The 23,849-nt window shown below is 41.8% G+C and overlaps 1 protein-coding gene across 1 annotated transcript in view; it reads right to left on the bottom strand.

Moving 5' to 3' along the window:
* SLC1A2 (solute carrier family 1 member 2) overlaps positions 1–17,568 on the bottom strand; it is a 174,533-nt gene extending 156,965 nt beyond the window's left edge. Inside the window, exon 1 of the mRNA XM_077462937.1 lies at positions 17,146–17,568. Coding sequence (XP_077319063.1) covers positions 17,146–17,162 — 17 coding nt within the window. The 5' untranslated portion in view covers positions 17,163–17,568. The remainder of the gene's footprint in view (positions 1–17,145) is intronic.
* Between the last annotated feature and the right edge of the window lie 6,281 nt (positions 17,569–23,849).

Consider the following 23,849-nt stretch of genomic DNA (forward strand, 5'->3'; position numbering starts at 1 on the left):
GCCATGCTGAACTTCCAGTGACCAGTATCAGAGTGTTAGAGGGATAACACCAAATTTAACACACCTGCCCCCCATTCACACCTGAGACCTTGTAACACTAACGAGCCGCATGACACCGGGGAGGTTAAAAAAATGGCTAATTGAGCCCAATTTGGACATTTTCACTTTGGGGTGTACTCACATTTGTTGTCAAGGGTTTAGACATTAATAGCTGTGTGTTGAGTTATTTTGAGGGAGCAGAAAATGTATACAAGCTGTACACTCACTACTTTACAATGTAGCAAAGTGTCATTTCTTCAGTGTTCTCACATGAAAAGATATGATAAAATATTTACAAAAATGTGAGAGGTGTACTCACTTTTGTGAGATACTGTATACACTTATTGGGATTTCTTTTTTTTTTACCCAAGACATACAGCAGAGTACATTTTGGCCTACATTTTTTAAGAAAATATATATATATTTTATTGGATCTGGTTTATAACAGAAAGTAAACTTTTTTTATATATATTTTCTGTATTTTTTCTTTTATATAATATAAAATAAAAAACGCAGTGGTGATCAAATACCACGTAAAGAAAGCCCTATTTGTGTAACAAAAAAAAATTATATAAATATTGTTTGGGTACAGTGTTGCATGGCTGCGCAATAGCCAGTTAAAGTGGCGCAGTGCTGAATAGCAAAACATGTCCTGGTCATGAAGGGGGGTCAGCGCTGAGATGGGTAACGGAGGGTTATAATCTATGTCAGTTTATTTATTTTTTTGTCATCTGTGTCCCATTGAAGAGAGTTCCCCTCACTTCCTGCCTCATAGCTGCCCCCTCAAGAAAATTGCTGAATAGCAAAAAACGGCCTGGTCATAAGGGGGTAAAATCTTCCAGAACTTGAGTGGTTAATGATTAAGCCCTCGTTCACACTGAACATGGCTTTGAAATCGTGCAACTTCATCTGAACTCGCGCGATTTCAAAGCTGCATTGTCAAGTCCGACTTGAAAGACATCTGTGCGGCTTCATGCACAGATGTCTATGGAGGTCGCACTCGAAATCGGCAAAAGTAGTGCAGGAATTATCGGTGCTGTGCCGCAAAGACAGAGCCGCACTGATGAGAATGGTGCCATTGCCAGGAATAGGCTGCGACTTGTCATGCGATTTGCCTTCCAAATCGCATGACAAGTCACTTCAATGTGAACAAGGGCTAAAGGTTGAGCTTTTTCGAAAAATACATTGTAGCTGTACATTGTGATATATCTGTGTGGCTGCATTCACAATTTCTTGTATTCCCACTTCTCGTCCACATCAGCGCTTGACCTCACAAATGCGCTTCTGGAAGAACGGTCAAACATTCCCAAAGACACAATCCTAAACCTTGTGGACGGCCTTCCCAGAAGAGTTGAAGCTGTTAAAGGGTGGGCCAACCCAATATTGAACCCTATGGACTAAGATGCCATTGCATTTCATGTGTGTGTAAAGGCAGGCGTCCCAATACTGTTGGTAATATAGTGTATCATCAGGCAACCGAGCCACTCTGGCTGATGCCTTAGTAGCCAGATTGCCACTCTGTGTCCATAGGCTGACAGTAGTGAAGCCAGATATTGATCAAATACATTTGTTATTATTGCATTGCTCAGAGGTGTGGGCGACTATAGGAATTTTTACATTGGGGAGACGGAAAGTTATAACAATTCTTCCCAATCCCACAGTCACTACCACTCCCAAATAAAAAAAACAAAAATCAGAGGGCTCATTCACACAAACGCATTGTCACAAAGCTTGTACTGCACTAAAGTGTGCTGTGCTGCAATGCCATTTGCTTTCAATGGTACCCCAATGCATTAATGCATTAAAAAAGCCAGGATATTACTACTACCATTTATGAATTAAATTACTCTGTGGGCAGCTTGATCTGCATCCAGTGGACCTGAAATAGTTCTGCCACTGATGCACCTCCACACAGAAGGATGTCAATAGATGGGGAACTGGCGGGCAGCATGCTGGATCATCATTCTTCATCTGCGGCTCACTGACATCAGTGATTTGGGGGCCATTCTCCACTATTGTGAGGCCCGCTATTCCACTGATGCAACCCCTTTCTTGCCTTTATTAGGCCCTTGTAGCACTATTCCTTTTACTGATACGAGAAACTATTCTGCCAACTGACATCAACTATAGGACATCATTTCTCCTAATGACATCATCAATGGGACACGATTCCATTGATACCAATGATGAGGCACTATTTCTCCCATGATGGGGTACTATTCCCCCCCAATGACACCAATAATGGGGCACTATTCCTCCCACTGACACCAACGATGGGGCACTATTCCTTGCCCTAATACCAAATGTGGCACTATTTACTCCCACTGATGCTTTTTGAAATTTCCACTTCCACTGGTGACAGTCTGAAGGACATTAAACTGGCCCTTTGTTTAGAAAGTTTGGAGACCCCTGATCTAAGGGATTCTTCTCCCCTGGGGATCAGGATCCCACTGATACTAATGATTTAAAAGATCGCTTTTTTCTGAAGTTCACTATCGCACTGACACCAATGTTTTTTTTGGGGGAGGGGCATTCTCCCCTGAGACCCACTAATCCACTGACACCAATGATCTGAGGGGCTCTTCTCCCAATGATTTGAGGGGATAATCACTTTTCTGAGCCACTATCTATCTGACACCAAAGAAATAATGAGCTGTATTCTCCCTTAGGGGTAACAGTCCTATTGACAACAATGCTTTGGGTGTTATTCTCCCTTTTTAGTAAATTTTAAATATGTATTTTAAATTCCTCTAATTTTTTTAAGGTCATACTAAGGTTAAGAACCAATGTCCTAGTGCTGTGGTTCTCAACTACTCGACCATGGCTCACTGTCAGGATTTGGCCTCCCTTCTCCCAGGCCTCCAGCCAGCTGCAGATCCCTAACTTTCTACAGTGCTTCCTGGCTTCCATAGTAACCCCAACCTCCCATAGTGACCCACAGTGCCCCTAGGCCAGCGGAGAGCCCTCAGCCCTCACACTGCCCCCCCCCATCCTTTCACGGTGCCCCCCAGCCTACCACAGTGCCCCTCAGCTTGCTGCCATAGTGCTCCCAATCTCCAACAGTGTCTCACAGTGCTCCCCAGCTCCCTAAAGAAACCTAATATTCGACAGGGCCAACAAGTCTGTTGCTGAATCCCCTACTTTACACATTCCACAACCACCATCACCCTCACTGGTGACATCCATACCCATTCAGTGCCTTCCAGCATTTCAATACATTTTATATTCCTATATTTATTTATTTATTTTTTACTGTTGGGGCATGGGAGAATATGGAAGATTTTTTTGGGCCCTGGCCCCAATAAGGTCCTAGAGCACCTATTTTCAAGCTTCCAAGCATGTCATATTTTCTGGTACAATGGCAAATTTTGCAATAATTAGGCAAAATAATTGTTTTTATTTATCTTTCTGAGTACATGGGGTTACTGTATTTGTCTAAAACTTTCATCTGGGCAAACTAAGTGTAGGATTAAAAAAATGTATAATATAATTAGAGAAGACCTTTAGTATAAACCAGAGGTCTCCGCACTTTACTGTCGTTCAAGCTCTGGCAGGGCCAGACTGTGGCCAGCGGGAGTAGAAAATGCCCTGCCATCAGTGGGAGTAAATAATGTCCATCACTTGTTTTAGCAAGAGAATTAGTGCCAGATTGTTGGTATCAGTGGGAGGAATAGTGCCCCATCGTTGGTGTCAATGGGAGGAATAGTGACCCATGGATGGCATCAGTGGGAGGAATGGTGCTCCATCATTGATGTTAGTTGGAGGAATAATGTCCCAAGGGTTGGATAAAGGTAAGCATAGGGTCACAGTCTGTAGAGGCAGTGGTATACATGGCTGAATTTAGGTTAAGATCTTGATATTTCCATGCTTAATCATGCCCCCCTTCCTCTTACTGACCCTTCAAAGTGATAGGTGGGTCCACCAACCAACATGTAGGCTCCTGGATTGGGGCCAAGGAAGACTTTCACAGGAAAAATGGAAATTTGCAGATAAATTCAGTTGCCTTTATTTCCCTATAGGCTAACAATTTGGGCAGGTGTTTTTTACTGAAGGTATGCATTTTTTTATCATTCACTCCACCAGTAGTAATAAGAAAAATTGAGAGTTTTCATATACCCAACATTTCGGGAGTTTGTCAAAATGAGTCAACAGGGAAGACACAATTAAAGGCTAAGTTCACATTTAAAAAAAAAGAAACATTATCTATTTTCTTGTAAAGGGGAACTCAACCTTTAACCCTTTCATGACTAAGCCTATTTGTGGCATTTGGTGTTTACAAGTTAAAATCCATATTTTTTGCTAGAAAATTACTTGGAACCCCCAAACATTATATATATATATATATATATTAGCAGAGACTCTAGAGAATAAAACGGTGATTGTTGCAATATTTTATGTCACACGGTATTTGCGCAGTGGTGTTTTAAACGCAACTTTTTGGGAAAAGGGACACTTTCATGAATTAAAAAAAAATCAAACAGTAAAATTAGCCCAATTTTTTTGCATAATGTGAAAGATAATGTTACGCCGAGTAAATAGATACCAAACATGTCACACTTTATAATTGCACGCACTCGTGGAATGACGACAAATTATGGTACCTAAAAATCTCAATAGGCGACGCTTTAAATTATTTTATTTTTTACGGTTACCAGGTTAGCGTTACAGAGTCGCGCCCTTTAACATATGCGGGCGCGACTTCTGTATGCGTTTTCTTTGCTTCCCGAGCTCGCGGGGACGGCGGGCCCTTTAAAATGTTTTTTTTTTTCCTTTATTTTATTTATTTTAAAATTAATAAATTGTTTTTAAAAAAAAATAAAAAATTTGATCACTTTTATTGCTGTCACAAGGAATGTGACCCCCGATCCCTCCTTTACACTTCAAAGTATTCAGATCGCCGAAAACGGCGATTCTGAATACTGTATATTTTTTTAAAACCGGTGCATTTGGCAGCCAAGTAAATGGGAAGTGACATCATGACGTTGCTTCCGTGTTTACTATTAGGAGACTGGAATGAAGCCGTAATCCTCTCAGTTCCTCCCCAGCAGCCGGAGGCATCGGATGTGCAATCGGTACTCCCAATTGAACGGGAGCACCGGTAACAGCGGCGGGAGGCGGCGGGAGGGGGGACGTCCCCTCCCGCTCCTCCGGCATAACAGCCGAGCGGCTTTTAGCCGCTTCGGTTGTTATGGCTGGATAGCCAATCGCCCGCTGTAAAAAACGGTACCGGGATGATGCCTACAGGTGCGGGCATCATCCCAGTATACCCCCCGGAAGCCGAGTACGCACATCTGCGTACGCTCGGTGGGAAGGGGTTAAGGTGCTTTAAGGTGGTTTTCCAGGGTGGAATTGGCTTTAAATGGCTCCTGAGGGTAAGCTCCTTTCTACTACCATTGTCTTGTGTCAAAAACAGTTACTCATTAACTTCGTTGCTTTCATTTTTTTTTTTTCTTTTATGGAAATGCTATATAAAAGAAAATAAGATACCCAAAACATATCAACCCACCCTAAAAAAGGGGAAAAACAAAAGAGTAGAATATTTTGTTGAAGTAGCTCAATGCGTGAAACTGAGTTTTTTTTGTTTTTTTTTGCCTCCTCTAGTTATGGAGGTCTTCGATTTGTGTGTTTTTTTGTGCTTTTTTTTATTGTTGAACTAGATGGACTCTTTTTTCAACCTGACTAACTATGTAACTATGAGTATTTGAGATTCAGTGAAATGTAGCCAAAATCCAGTAATGCGTTGTGCAACTCATTTAATGCACGCAGAGAATCCTGAAAACAAAAAGTATAAACACGTGGAAAGGATCTATTGTTTGTTCTTTTTAATTTTCTGGTGTGTAATGTTGTTTCCCTTTAAACTTTGTATGTTCAGGCTTTATTTCCCCAGCCATCCCTGACACCTTGATTGGCAATATGCATGAGCCGTTAATATTGCTAGCTTCAGTCACCCGTTTGATGTATAAATTATTGTGTTCTAGGCCTTCCCAAGGTATACGGAGGTGGTGGCTTTGAAATGTCACCTCTCTCTGGTGACACATTGTGGGGAAAGGAGGAGCTGTCCATTGACAAGCTTTGAAGTTCGGGATTTGGGATTTGACAGCACTCCATTGATCTTCTCAGCTCCAGGCGCTCAACTAAAAGAGCGATCTCCTTAGCTGCGTACCTATAGAGGCCGGAACATATGTCTCCTTGTATCTTCGTATGTTTTATCTTCCCCCACCAGGCCCGTCTTATCATTGTGGGTCTTTTTGCAAAGAGCATTGATGGTGCATTAATTGTGGTAGCCAATAGGATTTAAGATTCATCAGTTAAGAAGTGATATCTGATTGACTGGTTGCATATGGCACATGGCCGTTGCTCTTTTGCACCAAAAAGGAAAAGATGGATCAACTGATCCTGTGCTGACATCTCAGCACACGTTGATCTCAGCTTACATTAATCTTTAGGTTCTGTCTGAACACAAGTTTGGACTAAACCTTGGCTGTTGGGACAATACGGATGAGCACCCGAACATTTACCAACAATTCGGTGGGAGTGGAACATCCTACATAAAAGCATCACTAGCATTACTAGAAGCTTTCCCCTGTAAGTGGTTAAAGCGGGAGTAAACAAACCCGCTGACTTTTTTTTTTATACCAGTAAGGGAAAAGGCATAATGAGCTAGAATGCCGCATACTAGCTCATTATGAAATACTTACCTTAGAACAAGGCGCCGGCATCTCACCCGGTCCATGCCGAGGGAGCCGACATGTTCCCTCTGCGTGTCTTATGGGTATCGCGGCTCCGGCCGCTCCTGCGCATGCGTGTGAGAGATTTCTTCCAGGCTGGGTCTGGCGTGTGCCAAACTTGCAGCCGAGAATCCCCAATGCACAAACGCTGCTGAAGTCAGCGGCTCATTGCGAGGGGAATATCTCCTAAACCATACAGGTTTAGGAGATATTATTTTTACCTATAGGTAAGCCTTATTATAGGCGTTATTATTATTATAGGCTTAACTGTAGATCAAAGTTAAATTTTTTACTATACAACCGCTTTAATTTGGGCTAGAAACCACGCTGGACTGGTTAAATTGTTTGCAGTCGATATTAGTCTACTTGTACACTTGCCTACACTGACCACGGAAAAACGTGGCAAAAACGCAAAACGTGGCCGGCAGTCAAGACATTCCTAAAGGCCTCATGCACATTGGGCGTTTTTACAGTTGCTGTTTTGGGCGTCAGGCGTTTTTTTTCTGCACTCAGTAAACTCCCCAGCATGTTAGCCTACGTGTCCATGCACACATAGGCTGTTATCAGCATGTTTTTGGCAGGGGCATTTTTAGGCTGTAAATAGACCCAGAACTACTGCATTTGAAAAGGAGTTTTTCAGCTGTAAAAAAATGTTCTAAAGCTGAAAAACGCAGCAAAACGTGGCTATCCGGTGTTTGGGTGTTTTTGAGCCTCAATCTTTTGTAGAAGCAGGGGCAGACTGACAACTCATGAGGCCCCCGTGCAATAGGAGATTATGGGGCCCCCAGGCAATCAGACATTATGGGGCCACACAGTATACACAAACACACACACACAGTATACAATCACACAGTATACACGGACATGTTTCTATTGGCTGAAAAGGTACTGGAGAGGTGGGGTAGCTATAATCTAAGGATTTTTAGACCAAAAGGATGTCGGTAAGGGACATTTCAGAGAAAGATGTAAAAAAAAACACAGATTTTTACATACTTTCCCTGGTTTTACTGAGGCTGGCAACCCTGATGGGGCCCCCTAGTGGCACGGGGCCCTCAGGCAGTGCCCGAGTGGCCCAATGGTCAGTCCGCCCCTGTGTAGAAGTATACTTTTTAACACAACATTCTACAGCTAATGCTACTGGCGGTTTTAATTCGTCCAGTGTGCGTGAGGCCTTAACCTCACCTTACAACAGCTCTAAACTCTACTAAAAGCCTATGTGCGCATGGACACATTGGGGTGGATTTACTAAAGGCAAATAGACAGTTGCACTCTCCAAGTACAGTTGCTCCAGAGCTTAGTAAATGTGGTAAAGCTTCACTTTACAAAGAATACCTAACCAGTGCCATGTGTAAGGAAAATATAAAAGAAATGCATTTTTGCTTGCACGTGATTGGATGATGGAAGTCAGCAGAGCTTCTGCTCATTTACTAGACTTTGGAGCAACTGTTCTTCCAGAACGCAGATGCGCTTTAGAAAGTGCACAGTCTATTTGTCTTGAGTAAATCAACCCCATAGGCTTTTATGGAGTTGAGTTTAAGAGGTTTGGCAAAAAAAATGCCAAAGGCTCCTAAACTCGACTTAGGAGCTGCCAGTGTACATGGAGCCTTAGGTGGTTCCATGGATGAGTGGTGGTGTTTAACTCCCTTTGGAGGTATGGGCTGCTGCCTTACTGGTACAACAGCAATGTTGCTTCAGCAGGGAAAATACATGAATGAGGAGAGAGGCATGCCCAGTGTCAGGAGTAATGTCACACTTGATGAGAGGATAACAATTGTTTATTAAAAGTAAAGAATGTATAAATTGAGCCAATGCGTTTAAGGGGAAAATTAACTCCACCTTCTTCAGGGGCTAATATACAAACATAAACATCTGATTGGTAATAAGGATTGACATCTGGAGGAGGGATGGGGGGGGTAAGAGAATATGTGCTGGGGGGTACTTCAGGAGGGGATCGGATTTGTACTGGAGGGGGTCTGATTTGAAATCCCCCGCAACACCTTCTAGCACAGTTCCTCCAGCAGATGGCGCTCCTCTGCGATCTGGTGGTGGACTGTCCCTCAGTGTACTCACGTTCCTCAGGATCCTAGAATGATGTAGCATGGGAGAGAAAAATCTATGGGAACCAGTCTAGCTGTGGAGAGGGGCGGAAAATTGCGTAAGTAAATCTTTTATTGTTCCCCTAGACATAAACAAGCACTTTTTTTAGTTGCCCAGACTTGGGCTTTAAGTCGAACTTTAGCTTGAAAGAAAGAAAAAAAACCTTGCCAGTAGGAATGTCTGTTCTACAGTAAGTCCTTCTTACCTTCCTTCTCGCAAGTTTCTGTAGCATGTACATGAGCTACCCATTTTATTCTCGGCATGCTTCTTTGCGGGGATAAATGAGCTTTCATGCACATGTTTGGGGGTTATGTCACCTCGATCCGGCCAATCAAGATGGCCGAAGATGGCAAAACTGGGCAGGACCTGAAAAAGATGCTGGCACCAGCAAGGGGGCTTGCAGACATCACATTGCTGAAACCATACTAGGCAAAGTTAGCCCTTGTACACACGGTCGGAGATTCCGACAACCAAATCCGTCGGAGTTATTCCGACAGATGAATTCCGGACGAGGTCCGGAAGTGATGTTGCATACACACGGTCGGACTAAGTTGTCGGAAAATCCGATCGTACATAACATGATGACGTTATTTCGTTACGACGGGACTACGTTCAGGCTAGTAGCCAATAGCTTTGGTCTAGGAATTTCATCTGAGCATGCGTGGCACTTTGTCCGTCGGAGTGGCACTTTGTCCGTCGGAGTAGGCTACACATGATCGGAGTATGTCTAATCGGAGCATTTTGTCGGAAAATATTTCCGCTAAGTTGGAAAAGTTGGTCCGGCGGATATTCCGACGGAAACAGTCCGATGCAGACCACACACAGTCGGATTATCCGACAAAACGCTCCGATAGGAAACATTCCGATGGAATCTCCGACCGTGTGTACAAGGGCTAAGAGGTGTCCTTAATATAAGGAGTCATAGGGGAATCTCCAAACTTTTTTCGACAGAAAGAGAGAAACCTTTTGGCGCAAAGTATGAAGGCAAGGCACACCCCACCCCTTGACGCATTACCTGGACCAGTAAGAATTCAAATGAAAGCAATGATCAGTTAAACCAGTTGATGTTTTTTATCACTAGATTTTTTCTTTTCATAGTTGAGTGCAAAAATAACAAATGCAGTTAGAAGATGGATGAAAAGTTTAGTGTAATGTAATACTTCCCATCCCATCCCAGGACCATGACCAAGTTGTGGTCTTCAGTACCACAATTTTCTGTGGCTCCATGCCTGAAATTAGTATCAGAGCTGCATAAGCCTCTCAATGGAGTGTTACCTGGTCTGCTGTGGAGATTTTTTTTTGGACCCACAGATATATACTGGGTCCAATTTAGACAGGAGCCAATTACCCTACCAGCATGTCTTTTGAACGTTGGAGGAAACCCATGCAAGTACAAAGACAACATGCAAACCCTATGCACATAGTGTCCTGGCTGCAATTCAAACCAAGGATCCCAGTGCTTCAAGGCATAAATGCTGAGTACTAAGTCAATGTAAAACTTTTTGACAGATACATAGGGGTAGATTTACTAAAACCGACAAGTGCAAAATCTGGTGCAACACGGCATAGGAGCCAATCAGCTTGCATGTTTTATTGCCAAAGCTTAATTGAACAAGCTGAAGTTAGAAGCTGATTGGCTACCATGCACAGCTGCAACAGATTCTGAGTGCTCAAGTTTTAGTAAATCTACCCCATAGTATAATTATATAGCGAGATTTATATATCAGATCAGATAGAGGAACACTCTAAATGGAAAAAAAGGATAGAATATTGGGTTTCAGAAGAGGGCCTATCAATCCAAGAAATGGACAGTGGTGGGCTATGCCATAAGCGTTCTCCGGTTATCCCTCTGCCCCATTTGCAGCCAGGTAAATTCAGAAGTTTTGAGCAAGTTTTGATTTTCTGAAAGTTGAATCTCCATAAAAAATTTAGGAATCTCCTCCCTTCCACCATGTACAAGTACTGAGACTCGAGCAAAGCGGGAATGTTAGGGGTTCTCCCATACCTGGCAGTGGAGGGAAGAGGAATAAAACCTGCCTATGGTGCCTCCTATATAGTGCACTTGATACTTGGTGCAGTATTAGCAAAATACAAATTTGCTTTAGGGGCTAACTCAAAGGTTAAAGTGGAAAGCCTGGCAATGAACTTCTCTAATTTGCTGCTTTTTGGTCCGTTAAATACAACATTGAAAACATTTTGTTATATCTGTTACAAATACTGATCCTGCCAGAAATCCAGTGATCATGAATATCCCAAAAAGTCGTATTAACCCTGCCCAGGCCACCTCTGTGGATGACAGAACCCCTCCCCAAGGTTATGGAGATGAGTGGTGTGGGGGAGGGGGGGGGGGTTCTTTAGTCTTCTCCTAAGGTGACAAAGCTGCTTTTCCATAGGTACAGTATGGCAAGGTATGTTTTCAGCCTAGGACAGGAAGGGTGTTCTTGGCAGGTTCACGAGGTGAAAAAAAGGGGAAAAAGTCACATTTAGGGTAAGCCATTAGTAAACTTGTATGCAGGTACAGTAGTACCTTGGATTATGAGCATAATCTGTTCCAGAAGAGTGCTTGTACTCGTATATCAAAGCGAGTTTCCCCATAGGAATCAATGGGAACTCAGATAATTTGTTCCAGTATCACTGCTAGTATACACAGTACCGCATGGGGCCAGAGGTGGGGGTGCACCGGAGACATTGGGAGACACTCAGAAACCACTCGGAGTCACTCAGAGATGCTTGGAGACACTCGGGAACTGTTGGAAGACACTTGGGAACTGAGTTTTTCTGAACGTCTACGAGCGTCACCGGCGCCTCACACCTCTTGCCATATACAGTACTGCACACCCCAGAGGCTTGAATCCTGCTTCTCTTGCGAGATAACGCTCCCAAACTGAGTCAGGATTTTTTTTTAAAACAGCTTGTATTGCGAAACGCTCGTAAACTGCGCTACTCGCAATCCGAGGTTTTACTGTTGTTTTTACTGCTGCCCCAGCAGGAAGTTAGGGTTTAACTATAATTCTGTGTTTTCTTGGTAAATTTTTGTCCTGTGTGATATAAAATACATGGAGGCCCGTACTCAGCGAGAGACATGGTGCAGAGTGAAGCAAGGGGAAAGAGAAGGAGCTTGGGTTAGGCCTGGTCCACTTTGCCAGCCGTGCTCAATGCCTTTACCAAAGTCTGAATCGCCAGTATCATGCTGAAAACAGAGCTATATTCCAGACATGGACTCAACTAGTATTGGACTTTAACTTGAACAGGTATAACGGTGCAGCCAAAGGTCTAAAGTAAGGGACTAGGGAGGTTAGGAGATGTTAGCACTTTATCTTCGACTGTCGTTTGTCTCTGTCATTATGTTCATTTATTCTGGTGATACTCACATGTAAAATCCGGCATGCTGGTTGTACCTAAGTCGTACAACAATCGAAATGGGTACAATCATACAATGTCTCGAATCTTGGCTGGTCCCTGCTGATCCAGCCAAGATTTGGACCAACTATGGCCGGGCTTAAGCTGGTGATACATTATACAATTTTCTTGTAAAATTTCTGTACAATTTTCTTTAGATTTACCTTCAACTATGTAGTGCAATGGAAAAAAGAAAACCTGCCGCTCCAGGGTAGGTGAGGAAGCCTAATGATCCAGCAGATCCTTGCCTTGGCTCACAATGAAATTATGGCCACTGTAGATCAAAATCCTCTTTATTTGTTCATTCCAAAAATTACAGGCATCAGAACGCTGGGTAGTCGCGTTTCACACACTTCACGTGAGCTTAGTCGTTACCATTTGTTTTATGTAATGCAATGGCCTGATTGGATACAATTTGAAAGTTTTGTTTAGGTTTGAACTCATATTGTATTGTTTTTTGTAAATCTAAAGGAACATTGTACAAGAAATCTAAAAGGGAGCATCATTTATTTTCAGGATATAGTGAGATCTGGCTCAATTTGCAAAGCTTTATGCAAAAATTAGGACATTTATTTACAGCCATGTGACTGAAAATTTCAAATCTGATTGGCTGAAAATAACTGTCACTTTATTTTTTTTTTTTGAAAAATTCTTATTTTGGTGTCTAGCTTTGTGAGTTGAGCCTATAGTGCCTGCAGTGGGCAAAAAAATGATGACAATGATTTTATACTTGCATGATTTTCCCGATCAATAACATTTAAGAAGAGTATGACTTTGTAACACTCCGGGCTATTCTGGGAATGAACCAATCTACTGGCTTTAAAATTAGTTTTTTTTCTGTTTTTGTTTTTTTTTGTTTTTACCATTGTGAATAATAGCTATCCTCCATATAAGACCTCTTGTAATTTTATTGTAATTGTACTTGTACTATCTCCTTTTTTATATTGTAAAGCGATGTGTAAACTGTTGGCCCAATATCTATCCTGTATAATAACAATCACTGGTCGTGTAAGTCACATAATGTTGCAAATTAAAATGTGTTGCTTTAAGGCTGGCCATTTATTTGAATGGGCTGTCTAATTCATCAAAATTCACCCAAAAGTAGCATTTTGGTTGCTCACCCCAAAGAACCTGATGCCCTGCAATGCTTGTCCATTGGCAAAATTCATTGGGGTACTATTTAGAATAAATGACATCACAGCGCACCAACACGCATAATGTATGCTACTGCGCGTATCACTGCAATGTACCAATGTGAGTCTGGCCTCATTGTTCTAACTAGCTTTATCCATAAATGTATTATAAAATGTCACTAAAATACTATTTCACCTTTCCACTTAAACAAACTGAAAAATATCAAAGACTCATCGGATTTTCTATTTAAAGCTAAAGCCTAGGCAGAGATTTAATTTGGTCCTGTATTAATGCACAACTAAACTTTCAATTGGAATCACCTAAATACATTCCAGGCACATCAAAACAGAAGGTGTGCAAAGTTTTGGAGTAGAAAGGGCTGTGGTTGTAGGCGAGACTGATTAGTGCAGATACAACTACAAGTACAACTGTCCTTGCCCCTAATTACGCCGAATGTGACGAAACGCGTAGGGAGGAGCCAACGCTTGTGACGTCATTACGCACTTCGATTCCAGGGAATTGGCCTATCTGAGTCCCTGGACCAGCTTTTCTTTGTTAAGAGCTTACACTTTTTATTATTGTGTTACCCCTTGTTACCCTTTGTAATGCAATGCACTACCATGTTACCCCTTGTAAAGCAGTGCACTACCATGTTACTTCTTGTAACACAGTGTACTACCATGTTACCTCTTGTAACGCAATGCTCTACAATGCTACTACTTGTAACACATTGCACTACCATGCTACCCCTTGTAACGCACTGCACTACCATGTTACCCCTTGTAAAGCAATGCACTACCATGTTACCCCTTATAAAGCAATGCACTACCATGTTACTTCTTGTAACGCATGCACTACCATGTTACTCCTTGTAACGCATGCACTACCATGCTACCCCTTGTAACGCACTGCACTACCATGTTACCCCTTGTAACGCACTGCACTACCATGTTACCCCTTGTAAAGCAATGCACTACCATGTTACTCCTTGTAACGCATGCACTACCATGTTACTCCTTGTAACGCATGCACTACCATGTTACTCCTTGTAAGGTGCTGCACTACACCCTGCTGCCATGTGCGCCACACTGCATGTGTGTTGCCTTCTAGGCAATGAAGCCAGCAACAGGTAACAGCCCTGGAACCTGCACTTTTAATAACAATTTAGCAATAGCAGTTCCTAGATTGTAAAGCACATGAGTCCCTTTTTTTTTTTAACATGTACAGGAGCAAGATGAGGATAATGGAAGACTTATGTATGTTAGTTCAAAATATAGCATTTGCCAAAGTCTTCCTTCATTCGTATAACAGAGGGTCCTCTTATATCACTCAGCCCCTTGCAAACTGCAAAATGACTCTGAGGCATTTAAAATGAGCTGACAAATAATATGGGACCAGACGCCCGTCCTACCACCCCCTCTAGTGAAGCGGCGTTTAAAAGGCTCATCAACTGTGGCCCTTTGCCACCTCGAAGTCCCAAGGGACATGCTCTATCTGTTGGTAAAAAGTAATTCAATCACTGAGATTGCAATGGTAGAAAGTATTAATCTAGGAACGATCTTTCGAGACGCTCTCTGGAGACTTCGCCGAGCTGCCACAAGCTGAGAATACTCAATGAGCCAACGGCTGCCAACATCAAATGAAGACATTATTTTACAATTAGGGAAACCGCAGACGAGCCTGACCCCGAAGATGAAAATTGTGTTAAACGTCAATTATTGATGTGGTGAGAATTTCAGTTATTAATAAGATCTTTGAATTTATTCATAAGCTGTCAAGAGACCGCAAATCGCCATGGCAACCGCAGGATCTGCCCATGAGTGTATCGATTGCCTGTTCCAGCCTCAGTTTTAATTTGTGATTTCTGTTTTGGATATTTGTCAGTTAATCTTTTTTTTTTTTTTTTTTTATTCAATGCTGCAAAATTTCTGAAGCCAGTGGTTCAGCAAATGGGAAACTGTCTGTTTAAAAAGATCATTGAATTATGGCAGCTTTAGTGAATGTTTAAGCTTAGCCAACAAGACAAAGAGCAGTGATGGTTCTAAGAACCTGATTTCTGACAATGCAATAAAAGGATAAATTCTGATTGGTTATCACTGGTTATTGCACTGCACATCCTAACTGTCCTTTGCACTGTCACATTGAATAAGCCCTCCAGCTTAGTGCATGGTTACAAAGTATCACGGTGTGATTTTTTTGGCAGTATTGGGGGAGATTTACTAAGACTGGAGCACTCAGAATCTGTTGCAGCTGGTAGCCAATCAGCTTCTAACTTCAGCTTATTAATTAAGCTTTGGCAAAAAAATAAATAAAAGGAAACTGATTGGTTCCTATGCATAGTTGCACCAGATTTTGCACTCTCCAGTTTTAGTAAATAACCCCCATTGTGACCAGCCATGCATGGACTGAGTGATCCTAATTATAGCATCAATTGCAGATCAATTCTCAGCTTTCTGGAAATTCTGTGCATGTAACCGCACTTTCACGACACCCATACAAATGCCAAATTAAAACTAGTCAACAAAAAACGTAATGGCATCATAGCTACACGGTAATTGTTACAAGAGCATCACAAAGACCCACCAACAATCCAAGCCCCAATGCACGATCCCCCTCTCTTTTCTTTTTTTCTTAAGATTTAAACTATACCAACTGTCCTAGAGGACCATTCGACCACATAAGAGTTCCAAGAGGAATTTGGAACACCATCACAAAGACCCATCAGCAATCAAAGCCCCAATGCGCGATCCCTTTGTTTTTTATAAGATATAAACTATACCAACTGTCCTAGAGGACCATTTGACCACCTAAGCGTTCCAAGAGGAAATCAGAACACCATCACAAAGACCCATCAGCAATCCAAGCCCCAATGCATGATCCCTTTTTTTTAATATGATATAAACAATGCCAACTGTCCTAGAGGACCATTCGACCACATAAGCGTTCCAATAGGAAATTGGAACACAATGATCGTATAGTTCATTGGACAAGTTGGAATTTTGGGGTGTCTTGAACAATTAGTTGGAACACAGATTTCTAGTATTAGTTGGACACATTCAACTGGACTTGTTCTGTCATGCTGAAGACGTTTGGTGGCTTCTCCAAGCCACTTCTTCAAATCACAGATGCTCATCCAATGTTAAAAAAGATACCTCATTGTTATGCAAAAATGTCTGGTTGTAATCGGGTTTCTTTCAAAAAGGAAAGTCGTTCAACCTTATGACTGAATGACTGCTTCTTCTGTGTATTCTTATATTTAAATAAGCAGCTGAGTGCAAGTTGCTGTCTCAGCTGAACGGCACTGATTTCTTTATTTATTTTTTCTCCTGATGGGGAACAATGAACGAATCCTTGCAAGCAGTCCAAGAACAAGTGTATTGACGACTTGATGAAAAAAAAACAACAATAAGTCAGCCTATCAGTAGACCCCATAGTGTCAATGGAGCTCCGGCTAGAGGCAACCATACACAAACCCCCCCAGTTACAAGCTCAGGGTCTTTTGTTCGCCTGATACATAATGAATGTGAACAGCTGTTGACAACAAAAGCCCCTTAATTTGCTACGAGTGCCCCCTGCCATCTCTGATCTCCGCATCCCTATCCCCAACAATAAAGCCATTAAAGTGCCTTGACCAAGGCAAATCAGGGCCATCAGAAAAAAAAAAATCAAAAACACCCATTGATTGATGGAAGGAAAAAAAATTAAAAATAAGGTACCATGTTACAGACCCTAGACGATGGAAACTCACCTTTCATTGGTCGTCATGGCGCCGTAGATTCTTCAATTTTCTCCAGCAAGCCCGTGGGATTGGGTCACTTTAAAAAATCTTCGGGAAGTCCGTCAATGGTGACATAAGATGCTTGGAATAATCCTCAGAGTTCCAACCAAAAACCCAAGCAAGGGGACGAGGAACCGGCAGAGCTGAGCACCTGTCTGCAGTTCAATGCCTCTCCAGCATCCAGACCTGAAATGACTCAAGGGCTTGCACTGCCACCCCTGGTGAAGTAGTGAGCTCTTGCTGGCTGATGCCAGGGGGGGCAAAACAAAAGGTGGGGAGGGGGGGGAGGTGGACTCGTGGGCTAGCTTTGATCTTTTGCTTTCTCCTCTTTCAGGAGCTGTATGTGTTGACCTGCTGCTGGCTACAGAGGGATTGAAAGCTTTAAGTCCCCTAGCTGTGGATTTGCAGTCTATCCCTCTCTATTTTAGGCAGAGCTGACATCACTCGCTGTTGTTACTCTTTTAAATCCTCAGCCTTCCTTTACACATAGCTGTAGAGGGCTCGCTGTGAGCTGGGTATTCTCTGTCTGCCAGTGAAGCCGTCCTTACATTAGACTTGGAATCGTATAGCAATGAATGCCAATCGTACGCAACTATTGATGTGCTATCTTTGATGATGAGAAAATTATGGTTCTTGTTTAGGGAAAAAATAAATAAAAATAAAATTTAAATAGAATCAGATAGAAAATACCCATAGATCGGTGTTTTATACAAAGCATTGATGAAAACCCCAAAAAATTATAGACCGTTGCACAAAAAGGGACAAATGTATGATTGATATCTTAATAAATACAGCCGTGTGGTTGGAAAAGGGAAGGGGGGAGGGGTGGATGTAAACCAGAAGGAGATTTCAAATTTGCCATTTTTCTTTTTATATTAAAATTTATCTTACCAAAATTTTATGATATTGTAACTTTTATACAGAAACTCAAATAAAAACTGAACACAATTATACACTGAAAAAGAAAGAAGTGATAAGTGTACAATTGATATTTGAATAAATACGCTCAGATGAGGGATATATATAAACCAGATTAATGTTACATTTTGCCATTTGTTTTCTTTAAATCATAGATTATTTATACCAAATTAGTGGGGATTTAAACACGGAATCAATTATAACTGCAGAATATTTTAAGCCATTTGAAGAAAAATATAGTGATAAGTATGCGATTCATATTTGAATAAATATGGTCAGATGGGGGTTATACATGAATCAGAATAAGGTTACATTTTTTCATTTGTTCTCTTTAATTTAAAATATTTCATAGGCCAATTTTTAGAGAGAATCGCTTATAACTGAAAAAGAGTATAAACCATTTGAAAAGAGATAAAGTGGCAAGTGTACAATTGATATTTTTATATTTAAAATTATTTATTATTATTTATAATTATATATTTAAATAAATATGGTCAGATGGGGGATATACTGAACATTAACCAAAATTAGGTTAAGCTTTGCCATTTGTGCGCTTTACATCAAAATTTAGCCTAGGCCTCATCATAGGGGTTTGGACTAACTGATCTAATGATTTGGAGGTTTTATTACAATGCTGAGTTTTGGATACCAGAAGAACTGCAACTCATATATCATAGTTTAGGACCCATTTCTTAATCTCAAAAGAAATTTTACTTTTTGGATTTTGTATAGCTGAAATAAATTGTAATGTTTGGATTCTATAAGAAATTCCATACATAGAGGAAATAATTAAAAAACTGACATATGACAAGGAAAGGTAATGAGAAAGTAATTGAGGTTGTAGCCATTGATAATGCAAGAGGCAACAGAGACTGAGAGGTGTAGGGATGATCTTTCTATCCTTAGATGCTCCCACAATGTACTGGGGGTCACAAATAGGGATGATCCGAACACCCCTCGGTTCGGTACGCACCAGAACCTTCGAACGGACTGAAAATTCGCACGAACTTTAGAACCCGATTAAAGTCTATAGGACTCGAACATTCGAAATCAAAAGTGCTAATTTTAAAGGCTAATATGCAAGATATGCAACAGACGACACCAGCAATACCCACTTTAACTCCTGCAGATGCCTGTATTAGAGAACACCAACAATGAAAGGTAGATACAGGTGTATACTGTGCTGTGCTGGAGGCACACAACACCCACTAACTCCTGCAGATGCCTGTATTAGAGAACACCAACAATGAAGGGTAGATACAGATGTATACTGTGCTGTGCTGGAGGCACACAACACCCACTAACTCCTGCAGATGGCTGTATTAGAGAACACCAGCAATAAAGGGTAAATACAGGTGTATACTGTGCTGTGCTGGAGGCACACAACACCCACTAACTCCTGCAGATGCCTGTATTAGAGAAAAACAGCAATAAAGGGTAGATACAGGTGTATACTGTGCTGGAGGCACACAATACCATTTTAACATTAAGATGCCTGAGAAAAGAACACACTGTCTCTGCCTATCTAGCTCTTTCCCTGCACGCCGGAACACACTACACAAGGCCGCTGTGCTGGTGGCCTTATATAGTGTGGCCGTGTACTACACCCCCTGAGCTATAATTGGCCTCAGGCATCCTGCCTGTGGCCAATTATGGCTCTCCTCGCTGCCTGCGCTGTGATTGGCCTGAATCTCTTACTCCATGTTTGAGCAATAAGGCCCTGAATCTCCTACTCCATGGCAATGGCAGAAAACCCTCTATTACCCTACTCAGTGTTCAAGCAATAGCAGAAGACCCTCAATTCCTGCTTAGTAACCAAGCAATAGCAGAAGATACTTAATCCCCTGTTAATTGTTCAAGCAAAGCAGGAGACCGTAAATCACCTTACTTAGTGTGTAAGCAAAGACATAAGACTCTCAGCCCCCCATTCAGTGTTCAAGCAATGGCAGAAGACCTTCAGTCCCATACTCTGAGTTCAAGCAATGGCAGAAGACCCTTTATCCCCTGTTCTGTGTTCAAGCAATAGGGAAAGATCTCCTGCATAGCATTCAAGCATAGGGCTCCAATGATGTGAACTAAAAAAAGATAACTTGTATTACTGGGCAGCTGATTGTGCTATCACTTATGTTGGGCACACACTTGGCAATGCCATTAGGGTCAACTCAACAACTCCCAATATCAGTCCCCATATTCAAAAAAGGCAAATCCTGAGCAGTTTCCTGTCAATACACCACCAGTTTTTCACTAAAAACTTGATTGCATGGAATTGCACACACCCCAACAATCTGCTTATCATCTTTTCACTTCCCAGTGTCAAGCAACCAAAATGATTGAAATTGTGACTGAAATATACTGTATAGAAGAAACATTTCTCCCAACCTTTTGGTAGTTTGAGTCCCACTGCTGTGTGTTCACTGGAAAATGGGGAGTGATTGAAACTGGAAGATTGTGGTGGATAATTGGTGGATTATTTAACTGAATCCAATCATGCTTTAAATTATAAAGGATCTGCTACAAAAACAAAGTGTATGGCCTATTAACTGTAGGCCTCTCATGGTCAACAAAGGCAACTTATGGGAATCATTGCCTATGCAAACATCTTTGGCGTAAATAGGAAATTTTCAAAAATAAAAAATGTGATGGATAGGCTCTAAACAAAGACATCACAACACATTTATAGGACCAGAACAATGGTGATATCACACCTAGCAACCAATCGTTCACTTTTCAACAGCTCAAGAAAATGTCTTTAATATCTGATTCATTGATATAAACAATAGATCATTTATTTTTTGTCCTTTTACAAGTGAATTGCATTTAATGCCATTTATCAAAACACATGCTATGAGCAAGGCTCTCTAGCTGGATGCATTTGAGTCATATTTGCTGTACTCCATCATGTAGCCAATAAAGATTTACCTTTATGGATGACATTGGGTAGCCAGCTCCATTCTATCTTTGGATCAAAACACTTGACATCTGTATCAAACTTTGTGCTCCATAGGAACCAACCAGAATTGTCCATTCATTCAGCAATTCTGCACTGAAAGACGGAAAGGGAGCAGCTGACTGGTTGCTGGAAGCAGGGCCGTCTTTAAGGCATGGCAAAAGGGGCAGCTGCCCTGGGCCCTGTCATTGTTGTGGGGCACAAAGGAGCTACCTCATACTTGCCAACTATATCAGTTTAAATTACCTTGTCTCTTGAAGTTTTAATCCTGTGCTGTGTCCCAATATCTCAGTTTGAAGTGCTGGTGCTAATGCTGCCCAGCTCTGCCCTATTGTTGTGTACAGATGACTCACCTGCAGACCTGTGTTTACATGTAAATAACCGGCGTTCATATGTAAATAGCGGCGGCATTCATAAGTAAACAGCTGCGGCCAGCGGCATTGATATGTAAATAAAGGTGGCATTCATATGTATATCATGCCCCCCCCTGCAATGAGGAGATGATGTGCTGTAACCTCTAGCAACCAATCAGTGAGCAGTATTACTGTACAGTAATCTCTAGAAACCAATTAATAAGCAGAAATCATTTGCTGTAACCTCTAGCAACTAATCAGTGAGCTTTAATGTGTGCTGTAACCTCTAGCAACCAGTCAGTAAGCAATAATGATATGCTGTAACAGCTGGCAACCAATCGCAATTGCTGCCTGATCTAATATAGTAAACTGATTTTAAGTCTAGCCGCTATTTACTGTATGTCTCAGAGCAGGTGATGAGTGAAATTGCATGGGGGGCTCAAGAAAATTTTTGCCCGGGGTCCAATCAATATTAAACATGGCCCTGGCTGGAAGGCAGCACTGACTGCCTAAGATGATTTTTCCCACAAGCCTCTTGATAACTGGGGACAACTATGGACCTTACCTATTAAAGAAAACCTCCACTGAGAAATCACTAAAGCAGTGGCTTTGATCACTGAAAATGCCTGTCTGTCACGCTGATCCATTGGCTTCAGTACTTTCTGTCCTGGGACAATACATGGAACAAAGTTCTTTTCAGGCTAGCTTCCATTACCTGGTTTAGTTTTGGTCACAGTGAGTTAGCGTCCTGTGAGCGATCGGTTGGCATTATGCTGTAGCAGATTGTAGCCTGACAAGCTTTTTTTATATGATCTGCACCAGTTCATTACATTTCTTGTTGGCTGATATCCATGATAGGAGCAAAACCAATCTACTAACCTTCTATGAGTAGGTGAGTTGCCATCTAGATAAAGGAAGGCCCATTGACGTGATGTATCTGGATTTTGCAAAAGCATTTGGCACAGTTGCCCACAAACGGTTACTGTACAAAATAAGGTCCTTTGACATGGACCATTGGGTGAGTACATGGATTGAAAACTGGCTACAAGGGCGAGTTCAGAGGGTGGTGATAAATGGGGAATGGTCAGGGTGGGTAGTGGGGTCCCCCAGGGTTCTGTGCTGGGACCAATTCTATTTAATTTATTCATAAATGACCTGGAGGATGGGATAAAGTTCAACGGACAATACTAAGCTAAGCAGGGCAAAACGATAATTCTCCTGCTCTACAAGACTCTGGTCCGGCCGCACCTGAAGTATGCTGTCCAGTTCTGGGCACCAGTAGGAAGGATGTACTGGAAATGGAGCGAGTACAAAGAAGGGCAACAAAACGAATAAAGGGTCTGGAGGATATAAGTTATGAGGAAAGGTTGCGAGCACTGAACTTATTCTCTCTGGAGAAGAGATGCTTGAGAGGGGATATGATTTCAATTTATAAAAACCGTACTGGTGACCCCACAATAGGGATAAAACTTTTTTGAGGGAGGGAGTTTAACAAGACACGTGGCCACTCATTAAAATTAGAAGAAAAGAGGTTTAACCTTAAACTACATAGAAAGTTCTTTACTGTAAGAGCGGCAAGGATGTGGAATTCCCTTCCACAGGCGGTGGTCTCAGTGGGGGGTAACGACCGCAACATACAGGGATATACAATGTAATACTGACATATAATCACACACTTAGAGCCCGTTCACACAGGGGCGACACGACTTGCAGCGCGACTCACAGACGCGACCTGCACACGACTTCAGCAGCGACTTGCAAAACGACGACTGTATAGAAGTCAATGCAAGTCGCCTGAAGTCGCCCCAAAAATAGTACAGGAACCTTTTTCTAAGTCGGAGCGACTTGAGTCGCTCCTATTAGAACGGTTTCATAGTACAGAACGGAGCGCGACTTGTCAGGCGACCAAGTCGCCTGACAAGTCGCGGTAGTGTGAACGGGCACTTAGGTTGGACTTGATGGATTTGTGTCTTTTTTTCAACCTCACATACTATGTAACTATGTAACTATATGAGTATTGGCTATAATAGCAAACACAGCAAGCATTTAGACACCTGGTGCTCATCCTATGACCCTAGCAGCCTCACTGCTTACTCAGGGACAGTGGAGGAAAATGTTCATTAAAATTATTTTTACTAGCTAAATGATTTGGTTTCTTTCTTTAAACTTTCCTACATTTCTTTGAGAGTTTTTTCTTTATCGCTTCTTATGGGAGACAAGATCAGTAATAAATCATAGACAATTGGTTATACTGCAGAATTGTCTATGATTTACTGCTGATCCTGTGTCCCTTAATGAATTTCAAGAAACCGTTTTTACGGTAAGAGTAAAAATTCTTATTTTTCTTATATTTTGTATTTGTCTGTAAAAGGATTGTAATGGCAGTGATCTCTAGCAGTTTTCTTAGTAATGTGTCCCTTGTTTCTGTAGCCTGTATTCTTAGTTTCCAACCATTT

This window comes from Lithobates pipiens, unplaced genomic scaffold, assembly GCF_037356315.1.
Source record: "Lithobates pipiens isolate NorthernLeopardFrog02 unplaced genomic scaffold, aLitPip1_a1.2 Scaffold_10, whole genome shotgun sequence".
In the NCBI taxonomy this organism is placed as follows: domain Eukaryota; kingdom Metazoa; phylum Chordata; class Amphibia; order Anura; family Ranidae; genus Lithobates; species Lithobates pipiens.